At 54.4% G+C, this 26,026-nt stretch overlaps 1 protein-coding gene across 1 annotated transcript in view; it reads right to left on the reverse strand.

Annotated features, from left to right (window-relative positions):
• Positions 1 to 2,167: 2,167 nt before the first annotated feature.
• ASXL2 (ASXL transcriptional regulator 2) overlaps positions 2,168 to 26,026 on the reverse strand; it is a 123,431-nt gene continuing 99,572 nt past the window's right edge. The window contains exons 6-12 of the mRNA XM_074895290.1: positions 23,316 to 23,442; positions 16,641 to 16,781; positions 14,972 to 15,135; positions 12,352 to 12,448; positions 10,376 to 10,481; positions 7,203 to 7,923; positions 2,168 to 5,634 (exon numbers count right to left, since the gene is read on the reverse strand). Of these exons, the coding sequence (XP_074751391.1) occupies positions 3,283 to 5,634; positions 7,203 to 7,923; positions 10,376 to 10,481; positions 12,352 to 12,448; positions 14,972 to 15,135; positions 16,641 to 16,781; positions 23,316 to 23,442 (3,708 nt within the window). The 3' untranslated portion in view covers positions 2,168 to 3,282. The remainder of the gene's footprint in view (positions 5,635 to 7,202; positions 7,924 to 10,375; positions 10,482 to 12,351; positions 12,449 to 14,971; positions 15,136 to 16,640; positions 16,782 to 23,315; positions 23,443 to 26,026) is intronic.

Genomic DNA, 26,026 nt, shown 5'->3' on the forward strand with positions numbered 1-26,026 from the left:
GAGTATTTTTTCTTACTGAAGTTGCTTTTACAGCCGCAAACACAGTTGGACATTAGGGCTTTGAAACCATTTTATCCCTTTTTTTTTTTTTTTTTTTTTTAATTTAATGACAGCATTTACTCTGGTGCTATTAAATTAATACCCGGGGAACCAAAGTCTAATATTTTAAACTATGTCACAACATCCCTTTTATTTGGAAATCCAGCGTGAAGGCAGGTTTATTATCCCGTGGGAAGGTCAGGCGAGGGGATGGAGAGAAGGCAGCAGCGGGCTGACCCACGTGGGGAGGCTCCCGCACGGCCGCGGGACTTCTGAGGGACTTCACTCCATACGCAGCGCTGTAAAACATGCAAAGCTTCACCTCCACCTGCGCTCGGAGGGACTCCTACACCCAGCCCCACTATTCCTAATGATTTCCTAACTACGTAATGCCCTCTGCCAAACCTGTGGAGACTGTGCCGTCAAGTCGCACCTAGTAGCTCATCGCGTGTGTTAAAAATCAAAGACGTGCAGTTAGAAGAATTTTCTCAAAAAGAAAAGAGAGTCAAAGTAGCCCAAGGAAAGTGCTGATCCGTTTAAAATAGAACTAAGGCACTGAAGGGAGTTGTAAACTTCCAAGTCAGCACGCAGGACGCCCCCGCTGTCCGGCACGAGCCTGGAGCCGGCCAATCTCCCCGGGGAGCGGGGGCCAGGCCACTGCGGCTCCGCGGGCCCACCCCTGGCAAACCCGCGGGCCCACGCGCTCCAGGGGACACTCGTAGCGTTTTTGCAGGGAGGAACAAGCTGGAGCCGCGGCGGTGGGAACGGCCGAGGGGAGCCGGGGCACGGGCTCCTTCCCCCGCCCCAGCGGCCCTGTCAGCCTGCAGCAGCGACACTGATACAAGTCGAGGGATGAGCAGAATTGATCCAATTATGGCAGCAAAACCTCTTTGCTTTTGTTTGAGGCAAGAATGACTTTTTCAGTTTAGTTTGCAACTAGCGACAACCTTTCGATTGGATTATGCCGGGGGATCTGTCTCGGACAGGAATGGATGCGTCTGCCTGAGGATTACGCTGCCGTAACCTCTTTCGTGTCTAGAGAAGGCTCGAGTCAAGGAACAGCCAGCGCCCGCTCTCAGCACTCGGCTCCCCAGGGCGCTGCAACCGCTTTACGCCGCGGCCCAAGATTTTAAAAACCGGCAGAAATTCCTCCCGCAGCACCAGACGCAGCAGTGAGGCGCCGCTGCCCAAACCGGTGCCGACGCACAGGCTAACGCGATTGTCCCTGTTAGGGCACCTGGGGCGGACGGGGGACACCAGCCCCGGGCACGCGGCGGGGACACGCACAGGCCGGGGGGTGTTTCCTGGGCTACAACCACCGCCAGCGCGTGTGCAGCGCGGCAGAAAAACTGGGAGGAATTTTTGTGTCGTTTTTGTTGGGTTTTTTTTTTTTAGATTTCTGATTTGGATTAAAAAAAATGGACTTTATTTCTAATACTTAAATGCTCTTCGCCACTAGATGTCTGAGCAGGGATGTGTAATCAGAAAGCAGGAGTCACTGCTCCCTAATAAATTTTAAGATGAGCAAAACGGAGACGAAGATACACTGCAGCTCTGGCCAGCTCCCGCGCGTTAACCCCGCCGCGCTCTGCTGGGCAGGGAAGGAAACGTTCTGCTCCGAGGTGATGAAGTCTGCGCCTCTGCACCTCTCCCTCCTTTACCCTTCCCGAAGGAATCGCCTCCCGCTCCGAGGAAGGACGCTCCTGCCCCACGGCTCGGCAGCCCCCGGGCGAGCGCGGAGGGGAGGAGGAAAGGCCGAGGACCCCAGCTCGCACAACAGCCGTCCCACCTATTCCGTTAATATTGCTTCAGCTTAAAAAGGCCTTTGGATTAAAAGTGAATTCAGTGCTTTTCCATCAAAAAAAGATCCCGCGATGCCGTACGGCCCCCCCCACCCCCAACAGCGCCGCCGCCACGAGCGATCCTGAACCTGAGGGTCCTGGTGGGGAGGAGCAGCAACAGCCAGACCCCGGGGACGCGGCGGATACGCCCGGGGGTGCTGCCTCGGGACCCCCCTGCCCTTCTGCGCCTGCTGCAACTCCCACCTCGGCAAAGCGAACGCGGTGGGGGCGGCGGGACGCAGCCCCCAGCCCAGCCCCCCGCCCGCCCTCCCGGAGCAAAAGCCCAGCCCGATTTGGTATTTTAAAACCAGAGACCCGCAGCGGGCTGGCAGTGAGGCCCAACAAGACACTTGTTGCCCTTCCCCTGCACCTCGCTAAATCCAAAAGGGGCAGGAATGGGAGGGGTCCTGGCCGAGCGCGGCCTCGTGCGCCCCCCGCCCGGGATGTGCCGGAGCCGACGCTTCGGGACCGGGGGGGCACTTCCCAGCTCCCCCGAAAGGCCTGAGGCAGCTGACCTCCCCCAGCCCCGACCGCCCCAAAACGAAACGCAGCTCAGCACAGTTTGCGATCTCTGCTTTAAATGGTTCCGGGGATCACCGGTAATCGCTTACTGAGTTGCTTTAGTGATTTTTAAATTCTTCCATCGCGGGGTCAGTACAGTTGCCTTTTCCACTATTTACCAGTAGCAAAAGGAGACGCTGCCCTCCTGAAAACAAGGCTACTGCAGCCGCCTCCCGGGAGAGGGGACACGCAAACCAAACCCACCAGCCAATATTGCACAACTCAGGCCGCCCTCTGGACACAGCCTGCTCGCAGGGGAAAGGCAATTAATCACTTGGGAGGCTGGTACGATGCTAACGCCTTCCAAATCTGAAAAAAATCTGAACTAAAATTTAGAGCAACCGAGCGAGCCGATTCAGGGATTCCTGCTTCGGTGCTCTGTGATCCATCGGTACAAACGTTTGGTTTGTCGGTTATCCAGTTCTCCTCTTTGTCCAGAGAAGAGCAACAACAGGCTGAGGTTTCGCCGGGGATTCGTTCCCCCATCTAGAGCAGAGCTCAGCAAAACATGCTGGAGAGCAGGCTGGGGTTAATGAAACTGCAGTACAAGTCAAACACTAACTCCTAAAAGATTGAAAAAATATTTTTAAACAAAATAATGTGACATATTTACATAATTCCTTAAGTGCAAACTCTTGTCACAATTCACGTAGTTGAGCTCAATTTAGACTCACTGTACAAGAAGGTGCTCTTTCTTTAATGAAAGAAGAACTCTACTCTGTATTCCTGATTCAGTAACGTGTCTCTTGTGCAAGGCAGTAAATTTCCTGTTTCTTCCCAACGGATTTCCGAAAGCTGAGCCCCAACATCAAGCCATCCTCTTCCCCACCTCCCGCCCCGGTTACCGCACCACGAGGCAGGAGACGCAGAGCTTAGAGGGGCCGATGCAGTCGTCATGGCAGAAGGCCCCGCAGCCCTTGCACATGATCATGGCTTTCAACCTGCAGTAGCATTTGGAGGGCGAGTCCTCGGAGCCGTCGTCTTCGGCGAAGGCCTGAACGGGGAGGGTCTGAGCGTGGCCGCCGGAGCTCCGGGCCGGGCTGCCGGGGAGGGCGGTTACAGTCACGGAGAAGGACATGACGTTGCCCATGCTGCTGGCCAGCTGGTTGCAGTCAGACAGCCCCGTCATGAGGGAGCCCTGGTTCACGTCCGGGGAGGTGGAGACGTTTATGGTGCCGCTGTAACTGGGCCCGAGGAGCTGCGCCGATGCGTTCCCAGGCGGCGGCGCCGCCGAGGCCGGGCCGGGGGCGCTGAAGAGCTCCGGGCTGCCGTGCGCCTTCCCCCTCATCGCCTGCGCCACCTGCTCCTGCGCCGCCTGGATGAAATCCCGCGCCAGCGTAGTTCCGTCGAAGGCCTGAACGTTCTCCTTGCTGCCTGCCGCTTGCTGAGACGCGGTCGCTTCTGTCTTGAGGCCCTTTTTAGCAAGGCTGCTGTAATCCGAAGGATTCCTGCTGGGTGGTACCTGCTCTTTTTCACACTGGCCGGAAGCCTGTGACGCCTGGGGCTCCTCCTTTATGCCGAGGAGCTCGCGTTCGTCCCCGGTGCTCTCGTCGTCTGCATCTCCTTCATCGCTGCTGCTGCCGTCACCACCCGTCTCCTCACATTCCCCAAACTCTGGTTTTGGAGCATCAGCAGGACTGGTCAGACACAAGCGGGTTTCAGGGTTCAGGGAGAAGCCTCTCCTCAAACTCTCCGAGCCACGACCGTAGGTGGAGATGTTGAGCAGATAATGACCAGACATAGCGGGCTTGGACGTCCTCCTGCCCACAAAACCCAGCACCAATCTCTGGCTGGTGGAGCTGTTTTCTAACTGGAAGCCTGAGTGAGTGAGGTTCAGCTGCGAAGGCTGAAGGACCGGCAACAAGTTCTGCCTCTGGACCCTCTTGATAAGAGTCTGGAGGATCTGCTCTTGCGTTGTTTTGCTGAGCGCCTCGTGGCACTGGTGCTGCTCGAGGCCGGGCTCCTTTCCCAAGGGCAGCGGAAAGGTCCTTGGAATGTGAGGCAGAGGCCTGTTCTGGCAAAAGATCTTCCCGAGCTGCTGTGTGGGTAAACCCGAGTGCCCTTCCCCACCCTCGGCTCCGGCGCCAGGCCCCGCTACGCTCGTGGCGCTGGACGCTGCCGCCGCCCCTTTTTCTTCATGAGGAGCTAACGGGACCGTTTTCATCTCCGCTTTGGTGAGAGGCTTCGGCAGGATTTGCTCCAGAGGGACGTTCTTGCCTTGAAGGAGTTGGGTGACCAAAGGGTTGTTCGCAGGAATACTGGAGCTGGGCTTTGGGAAGGCCCCGCCGGAATTCGCCTGAGATTTGAGAGCAGGCGGTGCCGCCGCGTCGGCGGGTGGGACGGAGCTGGCGGGCGCGGCCGCGCCTCCGGCCTGGGCCTCGGAGCTCGCGGCTGGTAGCGACGACGTCGGAGGGGAAGGGGATTTGCTTTTCGAAGCATCGGAGCCGGTCCCTCCCGAGGCCGCGGGCGCCACCTTCGTTACGGTGGTGCTGGTGTCTGCGACGGACCCCGCCCCGCGGGCCGAGCTGTCCCTGACGGCGGGTGCCCCGCAGGCCTGGCCCGGGCCCGCCGGAGCAGAAGGTGCTTTGTCTTGTTTGTCACTGCCACCAGCGTACGGGGAGACCGAAAGCTGATTTACAGTCGTGCCGGGGGGGTTCTGCTTTATTCTGCTGATCCTCTCTAATGGCGACACCGCGGAGGGGGAGGCGCTGGCGCCCGCGCCGCTGGCGGGAGGCCGGGCTTGCGCCGGGGCACTTTGCTGTAGTTGTGCTCTAGGAGGGTGGTGAGGTGGGGCCGGGGTCTCCATGTGGGCGCGTGTCCCTGGGCAGTGGGGAAGAAACCTTCTCGAACTTCCCCCGCTTCCAGTTCCTGCCAGTTCCAGTGCATTTCCTCCAATTCCAGTTTCGTGGCTTCCGCCCGTGGCCGCGTTCCTCGTCTCTCCTCCGCCGCCCGGGAGGCCCCCGCCCGGCCCGGGCCCGGGCACAGCCCCCCCCGTCGAGGCGGCGGCAGCGGCGGCGGCGGCGGCGGCGGCGGCCGCTGCTCTCTGGGCCTTGGCTTGCTGGGCCTTGGCCTTGATGTCTGCCAGAGTTCTGGCTCCTGTTCTGCCCGGACTGGTGAGCGAGATCGGGAAACGGGCCCTGGGAGAGACCTGGCCCGCGGGAAATGGCATCGGGGAGATTCTGGAAACAGGAATCTGAAAGGGAGGGGGAGAAAAGCACACCTGAGATACGGGGAACACCGACGCCGCCTATTTCAGACTTTGGTCTGAGAGAAACAGTTGTCATTTCGGAGAAGTCCCTCACAGAGATCCCTCCCTCGCCGGCACAAGCTGCGGCAGCCCCAGGCCCCGCGTGGGGGGCTCAGCCCCCCCAGCTGCAGCCCCCCCCTCGTCCACCGCGACTCAAACCCTCTCCACCTCCCCCGGAACAGCCGAAAGGTGATTCCAGAACTCGACACCTATCGCCCCTTATTCTCGGTTTCATATTTGATTTGTACATCATCTGTATCCTTTTACAGGCTTGTGACAACTTTCTGCTTAATTCTGCATTGCTCTTCTACCTCTGTGTATCTACGCTTGTCTCCTCGGTGTCTTTTATGGGCAGTTTTCCCTAATTTTTTGTCACTAACAGGTTTTATTAATGCTTCCTTACCTTCACGCTCAACTTATTAACATTGGGAGAGTAATGAACCGTTCTCAAATTTTGTGTTTGTACACTTCCTAGTATAAAAGAACCTTAACAGGAGAGTAGAAATCTTAGGAGATACAGAGTAATTAAGCAGTTTTCCATCTACAACTTCTGCCTAAGGCCCCCAGTTAGGGAGTTGAGCTTTAACCAGACCAAATTCTGGCAGAAAAAGCACAGGCCCTATTCTGCAGAAACTAAACTTCCCTGTTTGTAGGGTCACACGTGACTCTCAGTTTCTGTGCGGGTTCACCCCTTTACTCTCCTGTTGAGCACAATGTCCCCGGAGGAAGAGTCGGTGTCTGGACACACACCTTGTCCTTGTCCTCATTCTCTGAGAGTATCGAGTCTCTGAAGCCAGCGTGTCTCTTACTTCCCAACGGGGCATTTCTTGGCCGTTCCGTGGCAGGAGCACGGTCCCCCCCACCCGGCTCACAAGGCACCGTCCAGGGACACCCCCCGCGGCTCCTTCCCGCCTGCCCCTCGCTACGACTCCAGGAGGGCCTTGTGGCATCGAGGTGTCCCCCCCCCCGGCCCCTCCCTGCCGCCCAGCCCAGCCCCGCGCTGCCCTCAGCGTTCTCTCGAGATGCTCCTTCCCTCAGCACAGGTAAATCCTTTCGTGTCTGGGCTCGCTCTAACAGGGGCAGCTGCTGAGAACTCCCTTCCCGGGCCCGTCCCTGCGCCGCTGGGGATACTCACAGCTTTGCAGCGTTCTGCGCGCTCCCGGGCTACAACTTTGTTACTACGTCCCCGCAGCTCCCCCACACGGGGCTCTCCCCAGCCTCCTAAACTCTGCCTTGGGCTCGTGCCCAACCCTCTGAGCATCTGCCCGAGAGCTCCTTGAGCAGCCGGGCGTGTAGGAGAGCCACTGAACTGCAGCCGGGCCGAGGAGCCAGCGGCAGGTCCCCCGTACGCAAACAGCCGGGCTGTTACGTTTTCAAACATTTCCATGGCTATAACAAGCATTAACATAATTCCTAGAAATAACGGAACTGAAGGGCCAAAGCATTTCTGGCCGAGCCGCCAGCTGCGCTGACGCGCGCGAGGCCGCCCCGGCTCTGCCTTCCTCCCTCTTTACCTTGAGGGGGGGGACGCGTGGCACCGGGGCTCCCGCCGCAGGAAAGGACTGGGCCTGGGCCCGAAAGGCCTGGGGGTGCTGGCAGCTCTCCATCACGCGCGGCTTCTTCTCGGGAGTAGCGGCGAGAGCTGCTTCGCCACTCTCCGACTTCCTCTTGGGGGCTTCCACGCTGACTTCCATCTCCTCGTTTGCTGGGGGCTTCTTTTCCGGTGGTTCTGGAGTCGTCGCTGGACTTTTCACGCTGGCTACGACCTCACCTGCTTCGGGGCTCTTTGGTTTACTGGGGGCCAAAACTGAGGTACTGAGGGTCTCTTTCACGAGCCCGTCCTTCACCGCTGGGGGTTTTCTCTCTTCTTCGGGCGCCGGACTAAGAGCAGTTGGTGGTTTCTCCCGGCTGGACTCTCCCTGGAGTCTCTCCTGCACGGGCAGAGAACGGTCGCTGCCCTTCGGCCCACACCCGCCCGGGGAAGCCGCGGCCTCCGCGGGTTTGGCTGCTTTCGGCTGCGCGTCCTCTCGTCTTTCCTCTCCTCCTTTTCTCAGCGCTGGTGCTTCCTGGGCTGCTTGTGCTTTAGGCTCTAACGGAGCTGGAACCTCCTCTCTGAGTGGTGCCAGGGAGGCTGCTGTGCGTTTTGGCTGCTCAGCTGCTGGAGTTGCACTCTCGGGCTCGGCAGGGCTGGTGTTTGCTGTCAGTCTCTTGGACTCTTCAGGACTCAGTCCAGAACTATCAATAAAAACAGAATTTTTAATTTGTAAAACATTCTTGCAAGAAGCATGCTATCCTTATGAAAACAGAGAGGATTCTCTGCTTGCCACACCCTAAATAAACCCCTCCCACACACCTACTTCGACACCACGACCTCCGAAAACCTGCAGTACTGTCAGGACCTCCACATGAAACTGAACTTGACAGCAAAGTTTAAAACCAGCTCAATGAAATACACGGAACGGAGAGTGGATGCAAGTCCCCTCACCAGATACAGACTGTCCAGGCTGCGAACCAAACCAATTTGGCTACGGGTAAATATTCCCCTTCTCAGCCACCGCAGCGGCATCCCCGCAGCAGCGACAGCCCCGCCAGCTGCCCCGGCCTGTGGCTCCCGGGTGACATCTGTGGCCAGGGACACTGCGAGGGTCCTGCCCCTTTCTCCAGAGGAACAGGGCTCACGCCAGGACCAGGGATGGGCCCTTTGCTTAGGACCGACACTGCTGCCTTTCTCCAGCAGCAAAACGCCGCGAGGGTTCCCGTGGGATTCACCCGGGTTGGTTTGTGAAAGAGATGAACAAGCCGGGTCTAGGATTAACTTCATCCACTCCTCTTAATGAAATAGCAAACGTGGGGTTTTTGCCCAACCATGAACCCATTAAGTCTGATGAAGCCACAGGATTGATTTCCACCAGACAAAGTCCTGGGAACTAAAGAGAACGGAGTTTCTATCCTGTGTCACCTCGTGAGAGATGAGGTGTAAAAACAGGCCTGTGGGAGACACGGCCTGAGAAACAGCCTGAGCGAGAGCTGAAGGACAGCGGGGGGTGGAGGCCTCCGAGCTGAGACCGTCTCAAACACTCCCAAGGAATGAAACTCCAGTCCCGGGGCGGGGGGAGGCCGGGGCTGATCAGCTGCCCCAGTAACACCGGAGGCAGCTGGAGGGGCAGGGAGCCCTGTGGGGACAGGACGGTTCTGCTCCGGGGCACCTGCTCAGGTCTCAAGGGGCGTCTGTCCGGGCAGTGACCTTGGCTTCCTCATCCAGGGAGGGGTGGTAAAGTGAACACCCGAATGTGCTAACGGAGACTAACGAGCTCATGCTAATTACATCAGCCCAGGGAACACCTGACCCCTCCCCACCCATGGGACAGTAGGTGTGTGGGTCGACCATGGGGATGGACCCAAGGAGAGGGGGTATAACCTGAGGGGGGGCGAGGAGAGGGGCTCAGAGGGTGAAGTGAAGAAGGCAGATGCCTCCTGGAACCCTCGCTGGCGGGGTCGAGGCAGGAACCCAGAGCAGTGATCTCTGTCCCTCTGTTCCCTCCATCGCCCCCCTTCCCTTTCCCCCTTTCCCTTCACTGCATTAAGCAACACAAGGCACACTGGGTTGCTTGCCACAACTCGTTATATACTCAGCCAGTTATCGTGTGCCCAATTAGTACATCGTGGGCAGTTAACAAATGTCTGGACTTGGAGACTTGTCTCTCCATTGTCCCCTCTGCTGGGGATTTACGAATGTGAGTCACTTGTCTCCCTGCTCTGAGCAGGACTGACACACCTCCACGCTGTCCCCCGTAACCCTCAAGAACAGGGCGGTCACCTCTCCCCCTCCAGCAGAGCCCCGCATGCAGTGACGTCCCCGGTTTCAGCGCTGGGGAAGGTGCCCAAGCAAAGCTCGTTGCTAAGGCCACGACCTGACGCGCGTTCCCGGCCCAGTGACCCCCGTCCCGGGCACAACAGCCTGCCCCTGCCCCGCCGTACGTGCACACACACGGCCCCGGGCTCACCGCGACCCCCAGAGTGTCAGAGCGACAGAAACGGGGCTTGAAATAACCCAAACGCTCCAGAGGGCTGAAACCTCGCAGGTCAATGTGAGGAAAACTGGCTGACAGGCAAGGACAAGCATGAAAGCTAAGGGCCAGGATGCAGGATACAAATTCCTTAGCAGTTATCTCTCTGCGTCTGTTTTCACGTTTCTTAGTTACCTCTCCATAGCCCGAAAGGATGGGAAAACCTTGAAGCAAAAAGAAATGCAGAATAAAAGACTCTCAGACTCGGGAGCTGAACCAAACATGTGTCTGCCTGAAGATGTGGGGAAATACCCAAGATTTTAGGGAGCGAGGCAGAGGTCGCTCAACCAGACAGATCACCAGAATCCGGACGCTGAAGAACCCTCGGAGGGGACGGGCTCAAAGTCTCCTGGTAAGGAGTGGGGGAAGCTCAGATGTAAAGTCTGAAGGACACCCCCCTCCAAAGGAAAGAGCACTACACTGCTTAAAGCATTAGAAGTCGTGAGGGCAAAAGCTCGGGTAGTTGTGCAGTTCCGCAGCAGGGGGGAGAAGCCAGAGACCTTTTTGAGGTTTCAGGATGAACGAGATGTAGCGTTTACAGACAGAGAGCAGGCTGCAGGTGCAGCAACAGGAACGTCTGCAGAGACCCTGAGGGATTCAAAACCAGCTGAATGTCTTACCTCTGACCATAGTAGCTCTCAAAAAAATGTTCCTTCCACAGCTCGACCTTCTTTTCCTTTTCTATTTCTTGCCGTATCCTCAGCTGCATTTCTGGTGTAAACTCACCTGCAAAAGGCAATAAAAGGGATCTTCAGAAAAAGCCACGGAGAAAGGAATGAGGATCGTGAGGGGAGCTCTCAGGACCATCTCCTGAGCCGCCCGCTCCTCGCACTGGGCGGGCAACAGCTTCACGCCTGGCACTTGCCCCTCGCTCCCTGTTAGTGCCCGCCCTGCTGCGGGGGGTGTTCGTGTGAAATGGTGCTCAAACACACACAGACATTATTAGTACCTGATCACTGAGGAAATACGTATGCTCACTGGTGAAAGATGCAGCCCGGACCAAACCTAACCAGCACTGAGGATGAGATGCTGAGAGGATGTACCCAGCTGCCCTCGCCCAGCCTCGTCCAAGGCTGGAACCCAAGTGTTCGGCCGTGTCAGAAACTCCCCTGGTTCTCCCCCCGAGCCCCGGCCGGGCTTTGGGTGGAATCCACCGGGAGGATGAAACCAGCTGTCTCCGCTCAGAACAAGGGTGCCAGGGGTCCTGCCTTGCTGAGGGTTGGCCCGGCAGGCCGGACCCGCTCGCTCCGGCTTTGGGTGCCTCGGCTCCGGGCGGAGGCGTCGCCTGGGACTTCCCCCTGCAGGGAGAGGGACTCCAGATCCTCGCTGCACCCGGGGCTGCCGGCGCCTGCGGGGCTGGAGACGTGAGGGATCTTCCTTAATCACTGTCCTCCCCGGCGCGGAGGGACCGTTAGGGGTATTGCCTCGCTTGTTCTTCTGTAATTAACTGTATGCAGTCAGAATTAAGTGCTCTAGTCTGTATTTTTCTTATTGCTAATTTTCTGTGTTACTTGGTTATATCCTTTCGCTATTAACAGTAAAATCAGCCTGCTCTTTTCACTCTGGTGAGTTTACCTGGCGGCCATTTTCTGAAGGCTCTGAGGTTTTCCCTACGCGGATGGCGAAGCAACACGGCACCTCGAGACCCCAGCTGTGCCCGGCTGGGGTGCAACTACGGACATCAAAAATGTCTTGCCCAGCACAAATGGAACAAAATATTTCTGTCAACGGTGCCGTTGTGTCACAGGTGGGTTTTGTTTCCCACCTTGGAAGTGCACGCTCCACGTGTGTCCGTGTCGCTGTTTGGATGAAACGTTTCCTAACGCTGAGGCTGAGCCCTCCCCGCAGCTCTGAACCATTAAGGTTTGTGAGACCATACGTAAATATTTTAAGCGTCCATCATTAGGCAATCCTCTGGGCACGAGTAGGTGATATGTCGTGCCTGGTGCTACTGCCTTCACAGAAACTCTGGGGCCAGGCCTCTGCAGAGGAACCGTCCCTGCCCACGGGGAGCCAGCACCTTCGGGGTTCCGCTTTGATCAGATCACGGAGTTAAAGCCCCTCTAAGTTCCAGATGCAAATGACCCCGAAGGTTCCGGACTCCAGGAGATCAGTAAACGGCTGACTTTGTGTTAGATAAAAAACCCCAATGGCTCGAAGGACTGACTGTACCAACCGTGGCCAGTGACTTCGCTACGACAAAGTGTGTGACTCTGGAATATAATTTACCTCCTCTACTGAGCTTAGCCGTGGGCTGCATTTAGCTACCACAACTTGAGAATAACGCAGCTCTACTGCCATTTCAACAGGATTTTAAAACATGTTTTTCCTTCTTTTCTCATCTCTTCCAAAGACTTGCTCATGTACCCACATGTTGAGTTCTAAAGCCCCATGACCTTGGCAGGACACAGTTCTAGGCTCACGTTGGCTCTCACGGGCTCTAGGGACTACACCTGTAGTAGTGTAGTAGTGACTTACACCTCAGAAGCCACTCCAGTGCTTCAGCTTCTCCAGAAAAATCTCTCTTACCCACTCCCCAAACGTTCACAACCAAAAGCCTTCTAGCATTTCGCCTCGGTGCCTGGGGAAGTTTTACCTTCTGAGAGCCTCTCCTTCCAGCCTTGGGCAGCTGAGGTGAAGAACTCGTTGTTGAGCGCGGAGCCGCTCAGCTTCATCAAACCATCCGCCCCCACCTGGAACACAAGGCACGGCGAAGAGCGTTAGCAGCGGGAGAGGCAAAGGCCACGCGGGGTCTGGGAACAGAGCGAGAGTCCCAACGTCGCCACGAGCCGCTCTGGCGTCTGCCTTTAACCCACTCGGAAGAAAACAAACAGCTGCCTTAAGGCTGTGCTTAGCCAAGCCTGGGATCTGAGAGGCTGTGGTAAACTTTCCTCACACCCGCTTTAGGCCAATCTTCTGCGGTCGTGCTGCTGCACAAACGTAGGCGAGCGGCAGTAGAGGTGGGAAGGGGAAGCAGGAGGAGAGAGAACAGCGCAGCCTCGGAAAGCTGCTGCAGGTGCCCCTTCCCCTGCAAAATGAACGTGTGGTATCGCCCAAACTACCACCCACAGCAGCAGCTCTGCTGCCTCCGGTGAACAGAGTGTCTGAGGAGAAGCAAGGACATAAAAGGTATCGTGGAAAAGTAACTTAGGTGTATATAATCATAGTCAGGGATGCTTCAGGGAAAACAGGGACAAATGAAGCTCAAAACCTGTCGTTGAAATGCAGGTAAGGAAGAGGGTGGGCATGCTGCAGAGGGACGTAAAGGAGAACACGTGGGGCTAAGGTGGAACGCAGCACGGTGGGAACCGGACCCAGGGTAAGCAAACACGTAGGAGGTTGGTGTTGGCTCTGTCCCGCAGCAGGAAACGTGGAATTTCTCTACCCGAAACACCAAAACACACGTATCGTTCAGTAAGTCACAAAAACCTGCCCCGAGCAAAACTGCTGCGTTTCCGTTTCTTGTGTAAATAAGAAATGGGAACAAAGAAACCAAATCCAACCGCCCCAAGGCAGGATCCGGCGGTGACCCCGGGAGAGCTGGGCAGCCGCGCCCAGGGGCGCAGGGTCTGGGAAACACGGGGCAGCATCGGTGGTGCAGGTGGTTAAAGCGATGGAGTGACCTCATCGAAGGTTGTGTAGGTGAGATTTAGAGATTGTTAGTTACGCAGTAACTGGGTTAGTTGGTACTAGTCCAAGGCCTTCACCTCTTCTCCCGTTCACCAGGGCAAAGCCTGACGTTTCACAGAGCGCGCGGCTCCGCCGCTGCCGTGGGCTGCTCTAGATCTACTGCTGTGAAATGTTAGATCTGTCCTCTCAGGAGCCAAGCAGGATTATTTAGTTGACCAAAATTTGTTCTCAGCCAAATTCTAATTCAATTTAAGGACAATTAAACTTAAAAGTCAGGACAGAAATGTCTTCCCATCTGCTGTGAGGCTCTTGCCAGTGAACTCCAGCTGCAAGCTCCATCACATCATATTCTGACACATACCTAATTATTACGAAGGCCACAGGACTTATAAAACAATTCCTGCAAATATTTATTGGATCAGCCTTGGACTAACAAGTCCCCAGTGAATGCTGATTGGAGATTAGAATTTATGAGCCAGCATAAAATGTCAGAACCCCTCCTAACTCTGACGGAACACTATCAGCTCAGCAGAGCAGGGGCAGCTGCCAGAGCCATGGGCTTTGTGAACACCCAGTGAGAACCAGGAGAGCAGCACAGCTCTGAAGATGGATTTCACTCCGCTAAACACAGATGGTTGTGCTAGAAGTGTCTGTGTCTAAGCTCCTGTCCCTTCACGGCTCACGGTGATCAGGTCAAGCCAGTGCAGGGAGGGGAGAACGTGGTTCATCTCGTCCTGAACTGGGGACCTGTGTTGGGTCACAGGCTCTCGATTATACTCAACACCACCCCGAAAAGTGTCTTCAAGGGACTTGCAGGTCTGAGCCAGGACATGCACAAGATTTCACAGAATCCCAGGATCATCTGGGTTGGAAAAGCCCTTGCAGCTCCCCCAGCCCAACTATGACCCTCCCCCTGACCGTTCCCAACTCCCCCAGATCCCTCAGCGCTGGCTCAGCCCGACTCTTCAACCCCTCCAGGGATCCCGGGGACTCCCCCCTGCCCTGGGCAGCCCATTCCAACGCCCAACAGCCCCTTCTGCACAGAAATCCTTCCTCAGAGCCAGCCTGACCCTGCCCTGGGCAGCTTGAGGCCATTCCCTCGGGGCCTGGCGCTGGGGCCTTGGCTCCAGAGACTCATCCCCCCTCTCTGCCCCCTCCTGGCAGGGAGTTGCAGAGGGCCAGGAGGTCTCCCCTCAGCCTCCTCTGCTCCAGACTGAACCCCCCCAGTTCCCCCAGCCGCTCCCCAGCAGACCTGTGCTCCAGACCCTGCCCCAGCTCCGTTGCCCTTCTCTGGCCACGCTCGAGTCATTCAATGGCCTTTTTGGGGTGAGGGGCCCAAAACTGAACCCAGGAATCGAGGGGCGGCCTCCCCAGTGCCGAGCCCAGGGCTCAGATCCCTTCCCTGGCCCTGCTGGCCACGCCGGTGCTGACACAAGCCAGGATGCCGTTGGCCTCCTTGGCCAAGGGTCATAAGACCCTCCCCTCGAGCAGATGAAGCAGACAAAAGACAGTACTGGGCTGTCTAGTCTGAATTGCCCCTGGAGATGGTCCCTGCTGATCCCCCCCCTGCAGCAGCCACCACCTACCTGCCTGTCCACCTCCGGCAGCAGCAGCAGCAGGCGCTGCTGGCACTCCGGGGGCAGCACGGAGAACGTGTGCTTGTTGATCAGCGCCCGCAGGTTTGTGTTCACCAGGATGGAGTCGGGAGTTTCCACATCGATTTCAGCACACTTGGTTCTCTTCAGCTGCCCTGCAACAAACCACAAAGACCTACGTGACATCTCACCTAAGAGAGGATTACAGGCTCCGCTGGAGTTCAGGCTACCGGAGGTTTTCGAAGTGCCACCTCCGTGGCCCATTTCATGACTCGAAAGATACGTTTTACTTTTGCACATACAGTTAAAAACAATATGTAGGAAGTCTTTTCCAGCACAGAAAATTTCCATACCTGATGTACTGCAGCCGGCGTCTGTTCACCTAACTTTTGTAGGGACCCTGGCTAGCTGGGGGCAAGGAGTCTTTCCCAGGAGGGTTTCTAGAACCACTCTTGGCCACATCAATTTTCTATTTTAAGCCTCCAGTTAAGGGCAGCTTGTTCCTCAGGATTTCTTCTTGGACTTTCCTACTTTGTTCTCAGCAAGAGCATTTCAGAAAAACTCCTCAGCTTGTTGTGCTTGCGTAGAAACCCCAACACTAGACAAAGAGTGACTACACACTTTCCTTTGCTGCGTTTGAAAGTCCAGCATTGACCCTTCTGCTAGAGCCAGTGTCGTGTACGTGCTGCAGACCCAGAGGAGAAGGAAGGAAGCACTTGCACTGGGCGCTCTGTTTCCTTTGGACGCGTCCACCGGCTCTTACTGGGAAAACACCACGTGTTTTGAAGCTTAGATTAAAAGAGCATTATTAGCAAACGGGGTAATACTGAGACAGACCCTGCTCCCCTGGCTGCAGGGGTGGCAGCGGTTATTTTTAAGGTAAGGGTGCCTAACACCAGCAATGCCAGGGAGGCTTGTTTCCCGAGGGGAAGTTTGCTCTATTAGAAGTCACGCAGGTGTTTCAAATGCAAATTTGAATTCAAATTTAAATGCAGGTTTATAAGCTACTTAAATTGCAGAATTTCCTAATTACGGGGGACAAATGAAAGGTGCCCTGAGAAACGCCTATTTTCTCCAGTGGTAGAGAAAATCAAGGATAATCAAGGTAGAGAAAATCAGCACAGAGAGAGACACCTCGGGATATCCTTAAGTTCACCGAGGTCAGTGCCACCCTTGGTACAGGTAAAAGAAACCATGAAAGGTCAGGGGGGCCGAGGAAGGCCCAACCTCAGCAAACAGAAGGAAGCCAAACAACGGCGGGGGCTGAAGTCTGAAGGGATTTCTTTTTTCTTTTTGGTGGTAGTGAAGTGTTCTAAGTACCTTAGAGAGCCTGCTAAATAATGCAAGGCCTTTTGTGCTTCTCAAACAGCAAGCTGCAAAGTCACAGGTAAAACCCCTGATGATAAGAAATGAGAACAGGCTTATTTGCATATGTAATGTTTGGGTTATTTATCCTAATTCACACAGCACACCAGCAGTACCTTACAGAGTCATCCAGAAGTCACTTTAGCAATGGAATTAATTGCACATTTCACTCAATTTTTGCTATTTAGGCTTTTGTTCATCAGAGCATCCAAATCTCTGTAAGCAGAGATCCAGTCCAATCCATTCTGTCATCAGAGCAACCAAATCTCTGTAAGCAGAAAAATAAGTATCTTACTTGCATGGAGCCTGTCAGATCTCTGGAACGGTTTCTTCCCCAGCCCTGGCAAGGAGTTATCGAGCTTAACAGAGGGAGAGGAACTGGAGGTGGAGTTCTGAGGGCTGCTTGACTGTCCATCTGACTGCTTTCCTTCCCAAGCTGCACAGGAAATTGAAACGTTTAAACACAGGGATGTACAAAGAAATATTACATGAGACATCTGGTTGGACTGAAATGAAGATTCTTTGACTCGGGTACCTAATCCTAGCAGCTCTGGGCCAAGCACTTCTGGGATACTTACAGTCCTTTGTTCTTGCAGCACCTACTGAGAGTAGAAGACCCCTCTGTGGCTCTCCCAGAGCCATTTCATTTATGGCTGGGGGGCACTTCCCAGCCAGTCCCATCTTATTTCCCATCTATAGCCAACCCAGTAACCACCTTGTTAAAAACTTCCTCTCAGAGGCAGTTTTAGCTGCTGTTACTGTCAGGAAGAATCTCTTCATACTTCGTGTGTACTTTCTAAATTTTAACCTACTACTACTGTAGCTTTTGTTCTTTTAGACCACCCTCAGTAATTCCTCCTCCTCTTTCAAATACTCAGGAGATATTTTCATGTCCTCCTCCGAAGTCACTACTTAGCCAAACTAGACAGATTTCACCACTATGATTTCTCCTTACACACCACTGCCACCCACATTCTCTTTTGTGCAGCAGTAGTTTTTCTGCCGGTGGGAAGAGTTTCTTTCCCAGATTCTCCCTGCCCTCCTTTCCCTCCTCTTCCAAATGAGCTGAATTAAGAACAAGAGCTGGTCTTCCCAACACCCTCTAGGTTTATGGGCACTAGCAGGACTCACTCAAGTATGGAAAAGTACCCAAGTCCCACCCCTCGAAAGAGAAACTCCACAACACACATGATTAGGTCACAAACTAAAGGAACACTGGCACTAATCAGTTCCTTCGCCCAGTCCGTGCCAGCTTCGTTCCCATCTGCCTCTCTGCCTGGTTCCTCTCCCCTTCCTTCTCTTCCTTACACCAGCTGTTCCACTCCCGACTCAATACATCCCTGAAACTGTGGGACCCGTGTGTTGCTCCCCTGCAGAATTCTGCCCCCTCTGCTGTATGCTGACCCCCCCCGTCCCGGCTGGCAGCTATTTCTGGGTACTGTCAGGTGGACAGGAGGGGCAAAAAGGACCCCGCGGCTGCTGGTGAAAAGTGTACGAATGCCACTCACACTGCAGCAACACCCGAAGGCTTCTACGGCACAAACAGGCTGTTCTCAGCCGGAATGGGTCGAGTAAGGCCGCAGCAAAAGCTGAGGGATGTGGCTTTCCTGAGGCTACGCGAGATGAGTTTGATCCTTAACTTCTTTCTGTCCCTCACAGTCTCCCTCACAAAGGAGAGCTCACACGGCTGGAGAGACAGAGCAGCTCCTCAGGAAAGCCAGGCAAGAAGAGGAGTCGAGAAGGTTGTCTCTACCCTTAGGAACTCGTGGGACAACACGAGTGGAATCCAGAGGTCCTGGGGGAGCCCAGCAGTGTCCTCACAAGGGCCTCTTGCTACCACCTTTGAAGAAGAATGAAGATCGTGGCAGATTCCCCACAACTAAGAAAGGCAAATGTTCAGAAAGGGCCCTAAGGGCAACCTGGGAAAATACAGACTGGTCAGCCTCACTTTCCTCCCTGGGAAAATCACGAAGCGACTCCTCTTGGAGCACATTTCTGCTCACACAAAGGAGATACGGGGACCTGACCAGGGGAAATGCTGCAGGCTTTGGCAGTGCCATGGGCTGGGGATGGTGCTGCTGGAGGGGACGTGGGGGCCCTGGCAGACACAACAGCAGCATCCTGGGCTGGGGGGACACAGCAGGTGGAGGGGAGCGATCACCCCTCCCTGCTCAGCTCTCCTCAGCCCACACCTCGACTCCGTGTCCCCTCCCGGGGCCTCTGACACGAGGAAGACATCGAAGCCCGGGAGCGGGCGCAGCTGAGGGCCCCCAGGTGCCCGGGGGACGGCAGCGCCCGCCCGGGGAGGAGAGGCCGAGGGCTGCGGCGTCTCAGGCTGGAGAAGGAAGAAGGTTGAGGGACACCTGGGAGTCACCACCCTGCTCCTGCCAGAAGCCAGAGCCAGGCTGGTCCCAGAGGCGCAGGGCAGGAGGACGAGAGGAAACGGGCACGAGTCAGGCAGGAGAGAAGGCAAAGCTTTTCCCCACGGGGGGAGTCCAGCGGTGGGGGGCCCAGAGAGGTTCTGTCACCTCCGAGCTTGGAGGTTTCCAAGAGCCGCCTGGCCAGAGCCCGAGCGCCCTGGGGGAGGCCGAGCTGCCCCTGCTCCGCGCTGGGGGGGGCTGGGGACCTCCCGGGTCCCTTTCGGCCTGAATTGTTGTACGATTATGACAGGACTCAATATAAATTCTGAGGTTCCTGCCAACGTCAACGATCCTGTGACTCCAACGCCCTTTCAGAGCAGCAGTACAAAGGCCGGGTAAATCGATACACCACACTTTGCAACTGCAATGTAGCAGCAAAATACAGGAAAGTTGGAGAGAGAAAAACAGTCACAAAAAATTAAATAGAGATGCTGGAAGAAAATAGTTCACCCATGATTAAAGCGGGTGTGGCAATAGCTTGGGAAGAGTGAAAGGAAAATAAGGAGAGAAACCGCTACGCCGTGACCTCCCGGCCCGGAGGGCTGGGACAGAGCCTGGGAAGGGCCAGAGACAGGCGGCCAGCAGCAGGGTCCTGGCTGCAGGCAGGGAAGGGAAAAGCCTCGCTGCAATCACAAAACATGACAACGCCAAACAACAAGTCCTCTCAGTAACATCAATCTGGATTACTTACTCCATTGGTCTATTTTAATAATTACCTTAGCTAGCAATCCGGGGGAATGTCCCACCTCTGGCAGTCCCTCTCAGGTCTCCTCTGTTCCCACTTCCCCAAGTACAGACCCAACTCCCCCGGGGCAGGGCGCCCAGGAGGTGGGATCCTCCAGGAGTATCTGCCTGCTGTGCTAATGAACCCAGCGGGTTTAATCCTAATTAGCAGAGAAACTGCAAAAGGCTTTAAACTGTCATTTCGTGCCAAAGCCTTTATACACCTGCCACTGCATTTTCTTAATGTCGTCACGGGAAATGTGTGATTGTCCACTGGATTAATTCTGGCTTCCTTCTCAGCTCAGGTGTAAGGGGCACAAGCACAGCTTAGGAGAGAATTTCAAACAAGCAAGATGATAGAAACCTTTTTCCCCTTAACCTTTTTGAAAGGGTCTGAACTACAAAGCTTCCTGGGAACCAGAGGCGACCTCATCAGCTGTTAGATACTTTCTCTGCTATTAAATGATGCATGAAGTACAGCTGATCAATAGGCCTGTTCCCCTCAACTGGATATATGGTGCGCAGCCACAACCTTGCATATGCCTGAACAGATGTTACAAGAAACGTTCCAGCAGCATATAACCAGCGAGCCAGGACAGACTGGTCTAGTTTTGGTTTGGATTTGTTCAGAGATAGTTGGAAAGGGAGAATAAACAAACACACTAAAACACAGACAGAATTTTGTCCTGGAGAAGATCAGCATGAGATGAGGAAACAACTCCAGTTGTGCAAAAGGTGTCAGGGAAGAAACCAAATAACCTGCACTCTGTGTCCCCGGTGGATAGGACAGGAAACCTTGGGTTTAAACCCAAGGATGCAAGGAAAGATTCTGATTAGAGGCTAAGAAAAACATTTTAAGGATAAAGTTCAGAAAGCAGGAAGGGCACACGACTTGCTGGGAGTTTTGGCATCTCTCAGAACAGACTGAAGAAAGCAGCCGATGGGAACACATCACAGATCCCACCCTGAGGAAGGACGGGGACTAGAAGAGCTCTCAGGGTACTCCTAGGCTCAGCTTCTGACGGCTCTAGGAAATTTCTTAACCTGACCAGTGAATTTCAGCTAAACAGTCACGTAATGACACCAAGAATACACAAGAGCAGAATGTTCTCCATGCTCATATTGTCTTACTGCCATTGGATAATCCTCTCTGGCTACTTCTACCCCAGTAACTGAACGGTGACGGGGACGTTCCCCTGGCCCCAGGATCTGGCCCAAGCTGCCCGTGGTGCCACCCCTGCGCCTCCCGCCTGGCCCAGGCGGGGCTGGCACTGACTGAGTGCCAGGCGCTGTGCCCAGTACGTCGGCAAGGACTGACTCGGGAGCAGAGATGCAGCTTCTCTCCCTCCACGGGCAGTTGTTTCTTGCTCTAAGCACACCCTTGCTGGCTGAGGGACTGGTTGGAAGGGAAGGAGTTGTGGGACTGGAAAGAGATGCTGTAAGAAGGAGGGGGACACACCTTTGCTCTCCAAGGTAACCAACTGCTTGGTATTACCTGTGTTACCAGGCTTTACCAACAAGGCATTTTTAAAAAGACTGAAAACAATTTAGGATTTGGGAGTGGAGATTAGTATTGTTGTGAACTGGTTTGCCTCCTCCCCCTTTTTTCAGGCAAGCTTCACATCTGCCAGTCTCAGCCACTCCCTCTGTGCCTGGACACAAGTCTTTCCCCGTGAGCGTTCTCGCTGCGTCTTCCTCGACAATTACGTTTTCATGATCATCATCTTGCTGAGATGAATCAGGACCAGCCAGGAAAATCAAGGGTGAAGGATGGAAAAAGAGGGTAATTACTGAGGGGTGGGAGGGATTTCCATCTCAGAACCCCAGAGTCACTCAGGCTGGAAAAGCCCCTCGGGATCAGCGAGTCCAACCCTCAGCCCGACTCTACAAAGTTCTCCCCTACCCCACATCCCCCACAGCTCATCCCAACGGCCCTGAAACCCCCCCAGGGATGGGGACTGCCCCCTCCCTGGGCAGCCTGTGCCACTCTCGGACCACTCTTGCTGGGAAACATTTTCTCCTCCTGCCCAGCCTGAGCCTCCCCTGGGGCAGTTTCCAGCCGTTCCCTCTTGTCCTGTCCCTGATCCCCTGGGAGCAGAGCCCAGCCCCAGCCTCTCTGCAATGTCCTGGCAGGAGCTGCAGAGAGGGATGAGGGCTCCCCTCAGCCTCCTCCTCCTCACCCTGAACACTCCCAGCTCCTGCCCTGCCTCCTCACAGGATTGATTCTCCAGCCCTTCCCCAGCCTCGCTGCCCTCCTCTGCCCTCGCTCCAGCCCCTCTCTCTCACAGAAGTGTCTGGGTTTGAGCGAGCGCAGCACCCGACCCGTGATGATTAGCACAGCGGAGGGGGATCAAGGGCACACACAGCTCAAGCAGACAGGACGGTGCCCGCGGTGCAGCTGGTGAAGCAGGATCAGAATCCACAGGACTGTGAAGCAGAGGAGGAGATCGTTGCTTTTGGAAGGGATCTCAGCCTCAAAAAGCCCTCTTCTCCTCTCACACATGAGGCTGCTGATCCCACCCTGCCTCTCCCTGCTCCACACCACAGAGACCAACCCTGGGCACTTAAATTCTCTTTATTTCTTAGGTCCCAACACCCTCCCCTCACCATTACAGCTGCAGGACTTCATGCCAAGGAATGGCTGACTGATAAAAGAACAGATATGATCACTGTACAGAAACGTGAAGTGATGTACAAAAAGAACTCCCCTAACCTCACAGGCATATCGCTGGGCCCCTAGATAGAAGATAACAACTCAGGAAAGAGTCTCAATCTCAGCAGTTCTAGGAAAATCCCCACTCTTGGAGGGGTCCAAACCCAGCAAATTGAATACTAGGGATTGTTAAGAAAAGATGAACAAAATACAGAGTACCAAAGTGATGCTACACAAATTCAGAATGCATCCTGCACCCGGAACACCGGGTGTGGTTTTCACTCTCTATTGCAAAAAGCACGTGGCTTTCCATGTGAGGAATGAGGAAATACAGTAGGACTCTTGAGACTGAAAAAAAGAGATGTCTACAGAAGTCGTAAGTGGCAAAATTGTCGAACAAATGATAGTTGTTCATCGCCCGTTCGACAATTAGAAAGAAATCAAATGAAAAGTATGAAGAGCCGGGCTCAAACCAAACAAAATCGAGTAGTTTTCACAGCGTGGGGGTTGTCACAAAGTCTGCTTTGTGATTTAGGCAAATCCACTGAACAAAATCCCATCCAGGCCAAGAAATGCAAAGACAGAGCCCCTTGCTCTGGAGCTCACCCTGCTCTGAGCACCCCTCCCTGTGCGGGCTGTCGGCAGCGCTGCTCACCAGGCCAAAGGCGGTTGGTTTGGTTTGAAGGAACTACCAGGAACTGGTGATAACTAGTGAAAGGCTGCTGGGGCTAAGGGAGCTAACGCACTGCTGAACCAGCGGGAGCAGAGTGGTGATCTCGCTGATTTCTAACGTGGAAACCTCCTGGAGACTCTTCAGATCTTTGGAAGGAGACATGAAAGCCATGCTACAGGGTGAGAAGCCACTTGGGAAAAAAAAAATAATAAGAGAAACCCCACCTAATCTGCTTAGCCATGAGAAGTACCTGAGCACTGCGTCCGGGCAGCTGTAGGGGAAGATGTTTAGCACAGAGAGCAGCTTTTTAACCAGACACCAGCACAGCCAGACTACTCTTAACTGAATGCATTCCTAATAAAATCAAAGCCAGGAAAACAGAAGCTAGGCTGATTCCGAAACAAAAAGAGCGCCACATGAAAAGAGCACTTCCTTCTCTCGACCCCCAAGAGGGATAAAAGGGAAGTTAAACGAGCGCAGAGGAGCGTCTCCGCCACGTACCCGGTTTGGCAGGTGCGGAGTCGCCGGCTGCCTTGACGGCCTTCAGCAGGGCGTGCTGGCTCGACGACACGGGCATGCCTGCTCTGCATTGCTGCTGCTGCTGCTTCTGCTGCTGCTGCTTCAAGGCCTGGGGAAGAGGACAGAAGAACATGACCAAAGAGAAATTCAAAATAATTCTTAAGAGATTTGGTACTCGGCACAAACCACTTGTTTCACAGCGACCGACAGTTGCGTTCGGAGTCTACATCAAAAGTTCGAAACGAGTTCTGAAAGGCCTTCAGTTTGCGTGTTCAAATACGCTGCGAGTAGCCAGATTCCTTACCTTGCAGCTAAAGCAAAAAGATAATGTTTGCAGAACATCTTAAGTTGTGTTGTTCCATGAAAAATGATCTCCAGAGAACGCAAAGAGAAAGGATTCCGAATCTGGAGTTGGTTCAAGAAGTAATTATATAAATAACTTCAAAGTAAAAGCACCATAACGCAATTCATTTCCGTCTCCTTGCAAGTAGCAGCTTACTAAAAACCTTCAACAGAGACATGACCCTTTAGGAAAGACTTTCTTCATTAGGAGAGTAACAAGGATTAAAACACTGAAGGGAACAAAATAAAGCCCTTTGTTTCAGACTGTTAAGGTGACCAAAACACGGGCTAAAAAGGCACAAATGACTAAGACAAGGAAGTAAGAAGGGATCTGGTTAAACTGCAGCATTTACCCAAACCAAAGTGTCCGTTTTCAAAAAATGAAATCCAAACCCAAATGAAGTTAACAGCAGAATAAATTACGACAGATCAAGTATACTGTGGAATTTTGAAATAGGAAGTAACCAGAAATGTTGTGTTGCATAAATAAAACTGAGTGAGCCTGCTAACTAGAGATCATCACTGTCCTAGATAATAATAACAACTAATACAGTTGGAACTAGGAGAGAGAATAAAAATACGCAGGGACCTGCAGAATCTGTCACATGAGGAAAACAGAAGACAGCCTGACTTTCAGTCTGTAAACACACAAATGAGGAGAGGGACAACAAAAGGGTACGGACAAGGCGCAGACACGTTCAGTTCCCATTTTCCTATTTATTAAATAGTTCCTATTTAGCCGCTTCTCCCACAGGTTGAAAAAACCATTCAGCCAAACTGAAACAGCAAAATTGAAAATCAGTAGGAGGAAGTATCCTCTGCAATGCACAATTAACCTCCCATTATTGAGGTCAAAAGTTTTTTTTAAAAGGAGAAATAAAAAGAGAGACCTGGCATTCATATGAGTCACAAAAAAATCCATAAACAGATTCAAGGAAGCTTCTACAAGTTATTCGTTGGTTTGAAGATGAACCACAGGCAAAGGTGAACGCCAGAAGTACCGGACTACGCAGATCACTAGTTCAGGGGGATGTGTGACTCCCACGCTTCCATTACGGAAATCACTTCCAATATTTACGGTTTTGTATATTCAGTTCATCTCCTATTCCACACGCCATCTCCTTGCTGCATTTTTCTCAGCTTAGGTAGAACAATCTGCTTTTGTTCGTGGTGTCACCTCGGTTCTGGGTCCCGCGGCGCCCGAGGCGCCCACGGCCGCGGTGGGAAGAGGAGGGAACAATGATTCATGAGGCACCTCTTCTTCAATTCCGCGTCAGCTTCGCACTTATGGGCTCTGTTATAAACGTTTGGCGGTTCTGTTGATAAATCTAAATTTATATTGAGTCCTGTCATAATCGTACAACAATTCAGGCCGAAAGGGACCCGGGAGGTCCCCAGCCCCCCCCAGCGCGGAGCAGGGGCAGCTCGGCCTCCCCCAGGGCGCTCGGGCTCTGGCCAGGCGGCTCTTGGAAACCTCCAAGCTCGGAGGTGACAGAACCTCTCTGGGCCCCCCACCGCTGGACTCCCCCCGTGGGGAAAAGCTTTGCCTCGTGTCCTGCTTCTCCTTACACCCGTTGTTCCTCATCGTTCCACCTCCGTCGCTGTGCTGTGACGAGCCTGGCGCCGTCTCCTCCATCACCTCCTTGTAGGTACGGGGGGGTGGGGAGGCTCCCAGCTCCCCCGTAACACCCTACAGCAGGCCCAGCTCCCTGTAACACCCCACACCATGCAGACCTCCCCCACAACACCCTGTAGCAGGCAGAGCTCCCCCACAACACCCTGCAACAGGCAGAGCTCCCAAACAACACCCAGTAACAGGCTCCCAGCTCCCCACAACACCCTGCAACAGGCAGAGCTCCCCACAACACCCTGCAACAGGCTCCCAGCTCCCCACAACACCCTGCAACAGGCAGACCTCCCCCACAACACCCTGCAACAGGCTCCCAGCTCCCCACAACACCCTGCAACAGGCAGAGCTCCCCCACAACACCCTGCAACAGGCAGAGCTCCCCACAACACCCTGCAACAGGCTCCCAGCTCCCCACAACACCCTGCAACAGGCAGAGCTCCCCCACAACACCCTGCAACAGGCAGAGCTCCCCCACAACACCCTGCAACAGGCAGAGCTCCCCCACAACACCCTGCAACAGGCTCCCAGCTCCCCACAACACCCTGCAACAGGCAGAGCTCCCCACAACACCCTGCAACAGGCTCCCAGCTCCCCGCAACACCCCATATCAGGCCCAGCTCCCCTCAGCTCCAGCCACACAAGGCCCCCACTCTGCCATCCCACCACCCATCAGGAACCAGCCAATCAGGAAAGCACTAACTACCCCGCACCCACCAATCAG

Source organism: Athene noctua, chromosome 1 (assembly GCF_965140245.1).
Source record: "Athene noctua chromosome 1, bAthNoc1.hap1.1, whole genome shotgun sequence".
NCBI lineage: Eukaryota > Metazoa > Chordata > Aves > Strigiformes > Strigidae > Athene > Athene noctua.